The 4,858-nt window shown below is 43.5% G+C and overlaps 1 protein-coding gene across 1 annotated transcript; it reads right to left on the reverse strand.

Annotated features, from left to right (window-relative positions):
- Positions 1–655: 655 nt before the first annotated feature.
- On the reverse strand, positions 656–3,395 carry LOC131808088 (lithostathine-like). Its single transcript, XM_059134020.1, has 6 exons — positions 3,355–3,395; positions 2,953–3,040; positions 2,285–2,403; positions 1,941–2,078; positions 1,226–1,352; positions 656–945 (listed from the first exon to the last, which is right to left on the reverse strand). The coding sequence occupies exons 2-6, from the start codon at positions 3,029–3,031 to the stop codon at positions 878–880; spliced, it is 531 nt and encodes a 176-aa protein (XP_058990003.1). The 5' UTR covers positions 3,032–3,040; positions 3,355–3,395; the 3' UTR covers positions 656–877.
- Between the last annotated feature and the right edge of the window lie 1,463 nt (positions 3,396–4,858).

Genomic DNA, 4,858 nt, shown 5'->3' on the forward strand with positions numbered 1-4,858 from the left:
AAACAAACTGAGGGTTGCTGGGGAGGGGGGGTTGGGAGAAGGAGGGTGGGGTTATGGACATTGGGGAGGGTATGTGCTTTGGTGAGTGCTGTGAAGTGTGTAAACCTAGCGATTCACAGACCTGTACCCCTGGGGATAAAAATATATGGTTATAAAAAATAAAAAAATTTAAAAAAATAATAACCAACCAAAAAAAAAAAAAAAAGAACTGTAAACAACTTAAATATCCATCCATAGGAGTCTGGCAAGAAATGTCATGGTAGACTCAGAGGGTGAAACACTTTCTGTTAATTAAAAGAATCTCTAGGTGATAAAAAAAAAAATTAATGAAACCTATTCATTTTCCTTCACTCTGATAATTTAGGAAGTACTGTTCTAAACATCATCTGAACCTCTAGACTGGTTATATCATACCATCAGAGACCTGGAGGAGTCTGTGCACAGCAAAATGTGTGCACAATGTGCACAACCCAAATCCTACATGAACAGTACTGAAATACCCCATCACTAACATGCTGGTAGCAATGAAAATTAAGTCAATTTTCCAGAAACTAGGGTGAAAATGTACAAAAAGAAGACCCACAGAATCTCCCTCCCAACTAACTTCCTCCTCCTCAGAGTTTTTCTTTGAGTCAGAAGTACACAAGAGAGGCAATTACAGATTAAATCTCTTTATTTTTTAATTTTTCCATTTGGAAGTTAAATTATGAAAAACACAGAGGGATTTGAAATGGGGCTGAGAAGTAGGGAAGGTCATTATGAGATGGTCAAGTTTAGAGGTATAGGAGAATATTTTCTTCGGTGGTAGACTTTACACTTGGTCCCAAGTCCATGATGAGTTGCATGCAAAACTCCGGCTCCCAACATCTCTTCAGAGCTAGCCCTTGAACTTGCAGATGTAGGGTAGCCTTGTAGTGCAGCTATAATCTTTCCATCTCAGATATCCTAGAGAGAAAAAGAAGCTCAGGTAGATGTAGCTGGTGGAGCTCTTGAACCCAAGGGAGAGGCATCCCAGATTCTGGTCTAGGATCCAAAGCCTCTCTCTCATCCTACCCAGTATCCACCAGAAGAAGGAGACTCAAGGAAAGGAGAGATGAAAGGGAATGTGGGAAGACAAACCAACACTACAATTCTTGCTCAGAAGGATCCTCTGAAGGTCATGCCAAGAAATGGGAAATAAGAGGATGGAAAATTCTGGGTAGGAAGAAGCTCTTCTGATACATACCTGTGCTTCTTGACACACTCCCACAATAGCCAGGGTTTGCAATAGTGGAGGGGTCTTTCTCCCAGGCAAGGTAATTCAGCAGATCACCACTACTCCACTCCCATCCACCTGCATTGGGCTCATAGCCCTATAGAAGATAAAGTGTGGTGAGGTTGAATGGCCATCAGAGTTCTGGCATGGACCCCTTCCCAGCATCTCCAAATTTGCTCTCTCATCTAGCTGCTGCCCTGGACCCAGAGCTTTCCTCTGGGAAACTCTTCCTAACTCTCTGCTCTTATTGGCAGATTCCCAAACCATTAATGACAAAGACCTACAGAACCACCCAGAGCAACATGTTCCTTGCTGAACAGCATTAGTGGTGCATTTGTGGTTAACCCTGAACCCCAAAGACAATGTCTGTCCTATAGAACAAAAATGGATCCTATCTTCACATAGGATTCCCTCAACACAATATGTGCAGCCTCTGTGAAGTTCAGAAAACTGAAGTATAAAGCCTCACGTGCAAATTGTGTACAAGTGTGACAGGAGGCAGATTCACCTCAGCTGGAGATAAGGGATTTGCACAGAATTCAGCTGTTCAGTTGATGCAAAGCCCTCCCTTTCCCCCTTATGATCTCTGAGCTCCAGGGCTCTTTAAGGACAGGCACAAGGAACAGGGAGTGAGCCTGGGGGGTAATAGCAATGTGAGAGTTAGGAAGAGAAGATGAGTTCATACCTCTGTGGGGTCATGGAGCCCAATCCAGATATTTGAGTAGGTGTTCGCACTGTTCTTGATCAGGGAGGCCACAAAGGATGCCTCAGCCCCACTGAACACAGACACAAGGTGTCCCGAGGGCCTCTTCTGGCAGGCCAACTGTGTGGGGAAGGGAGAGACTCAGAGGGAGACTGAGACATCACTGGGTGGAGGGCAGAGCAGAGATAGGGGACAGGGGTATATATGCAAAAGATGTGTGTGCTCAATCTTGTGCCCAAGAAATACTGGAGAATGGAACCCACCCCCTCCTCAGGTCTCTAATGTACTTGCCCTTAAAACCTCTAACTGAAAATCCAAGTACTCACATCAGCATCCACCCAGGATTTTGGTGACATAAAGAAGGCATAGCAGTGGGAGGCATAAATCTTGGAGCCTTTGGGACAGCTGATCCGTGGAGCGGGCACATCATTCTGGGAGTCTTCACCTAGGGTGGAAGGAAACCAAAGAGAAGGAAGAAGTAAATAGGACAGTGGGGACCAGGGTAAGGAGATGGCCCAAGGGAATACGTATGAGGCCAGTGCTTGGGGAAGTGATGCCAAAGTCCTGACTGCCTTTCTTCATTGCCAACACTCTCAGGATTTCTGGATCTTGAACCGACCCCACTAAATGAGGAATCTTCTTTTCTTTCATCCTTCTTCTAAGTCCAACCCTCCCCCACTCTAGGCTGACCATTCTTGCACTGGGTCCTCATTCTCCTTCACTGTATCTCATTACTGACCCTTCACACTTTTCCTCTTTGACCTATCAACAAAACTTGCTAAGGCAAAACTAAGGAAATGACCTCCTTACAGGGCTAGAGGACCACTGGGACGCCTGCCACCCCTGGTTACCCTGAAGGAAGGAGTGATGACAGACAAATTCTAGGCAATTTCTTTGTGTGGGGATTTATGCCACCACTACCATGGGAGCCTTCCTCTTCTTCTTGGCCCTGAGCATTCACAAGGCTCCCATCCGAGAAACAGTGAGAGCTCACCTTGGACCTGAGCCAGGAACATGAGGCAGGAAAGCAGCATCCAGGACATGCTGTGGAGGGCTGTGGGAGGCAGCATCATGTCTGGGATCTGAGGAAGCAATCAGAGATCACTAAGGAAAGCGTGATTGGAGAGAGGGCATGCAGAGATATCCCTCCTCTTCCTTGTCTTTCCATTGTTTAGTCCCCTAGGAACAAATTGATCCCAGTGACATCTGTCCCCTTGTATAGTTCTGGAAAGAACTGGAAAGTCTGTACTCTCTCCTACACCATGAGAACTGCCAACCCGGCTGTGCTGAGATCAGAGCTCCTCTGTGTCTGACAGCAATTCTCCTGTACCTTTCCCCCAATATGTAGAGTAAAACCCTTGCCATGAGGTCTCATCTTCTCTCAGGTTCTACTCACCTGTCTTGCAGGGATTTGCAATGGTTTGTCAGGTCAGAGAAGATTGGGTTTTTATAAGAAGATTTCAAGGAGGGGCCCTTGAAATGAGTAACAGTGTTGTTGAGGGGACAGGGGTCATGGGAGGTACTTGGCATTGGTTCAAGCAGATTGCCACCACAGGGAGGAGTCTCTTCCCAGCAAAGTGTGGGAACTGCTGCAGATTTTTCTTCTTTCCTGTTAGCAGGTCAGCACTTTCCTGAGGAACAGGTGAAGTTTGTTCTTTCCTTGCCTCTTCTATGTTAAGGGCTGTTGGTACAAATTGTAGTATTAAAAAGGGGGAACACCTAATGGAGTAATTCTATGGTTGATATCTCAAGAACTCCCTTCCATAGGCAAACATATGTATTTCTTTCTATCTTGTGTAATTAAATAATTTTGGATAATAGGTAGAGGCAAGTATGGCAATCACAAGTATCACAGGTCTCATAGGTAAGAGCATAGAAGGAACTAAAGGCAAGAGTGGGGATGATATTTCAGGGTTGCCTCTTAAACATGGTGGCTAATTTCAAAGAAAACTGAGAATCATCTGGGGATTCATTAGTTGAGCCAAGATACCATGGAAAATCAGATGCTTAAACTTGCCTTGCTAGTATCCTGAGAGATGGAACTTCCCGAATGGATAATTACAATGGAATAGAATAAGAGGCAATACACATTAGAGCATAAGAAGGATTAGAGTCAAATGATGCAGAACCAAAGGGAAAAAAATGAGGATTAAAGTAGGGTCAGAGCAGGAACTGGATGAAATTTTAGACATCTTCCCATATTGCATCTGAGAAGTGCGACGTCAAGATGCTCTCACCCCTGGGCTGCTAACAGCCTCCCTTGCAAGACTATCATTTGGTTGTAGACAAAAAGACATTTATCTCTGTTACATTCTTACTGGGAGTGGGTCCTGTGTCATGTAGAGATACTGAGAAAAGTTCCTCCATCAGGTTTATTTCTGAGTTGGCAATTTTGGCAATAGCGAGAAACCTGTGGCTCATACTGTGTGTTTCAGGTTTAGTCTGGCCAGTCCTGGACAAAGTTATCCTGGGATTTTCTACAGACCCTGACTCTCACAATAGGTTTTTAAGCCAGATTGTGTGTAAGTGTCTATGGTAGGGATTGGTGATGAGCTCACGCAGTTAAGCTTATAATTAATTCATGTCCTCACTGAAGTCAGTAGAACTCACAAATAATCTAGTAAGAAATGTAGCTAACAGATTCTTTTGTGAAAAAGGAAAAAGAAAGCATTAGGCCACAAAATACATACAAAAATATGTATATATTTATATACATAAAAATATATACATATTTTTGTATATAAATATGTACCTAAAGCCATAACTATAGTGAGAGCTCAGTGGAAATTTAAGTTTAAAAAGTATAAAAGTAATATATCATGCAAATATGGTAATTAAGATGATTGAGAAATAATCTTACTACATTAAAAGAATTACTTGAGAAGAAGTGAATAACCGTA

This window comes from Mustela lutreola, chromosome 9 (genome assembly GCF_030435805.1).
Source record: "Mustela lutreola isolate mMusLut2 chromosome 9, mMusLut2.pri, whole genome shotgun sequence".
Classification (NCBI taxonomy): Eukaryota; Metazoa; Chordata; class Mammalia; order Carnivora; family Mustelidae; genus Mustela; species Mustela lutreola.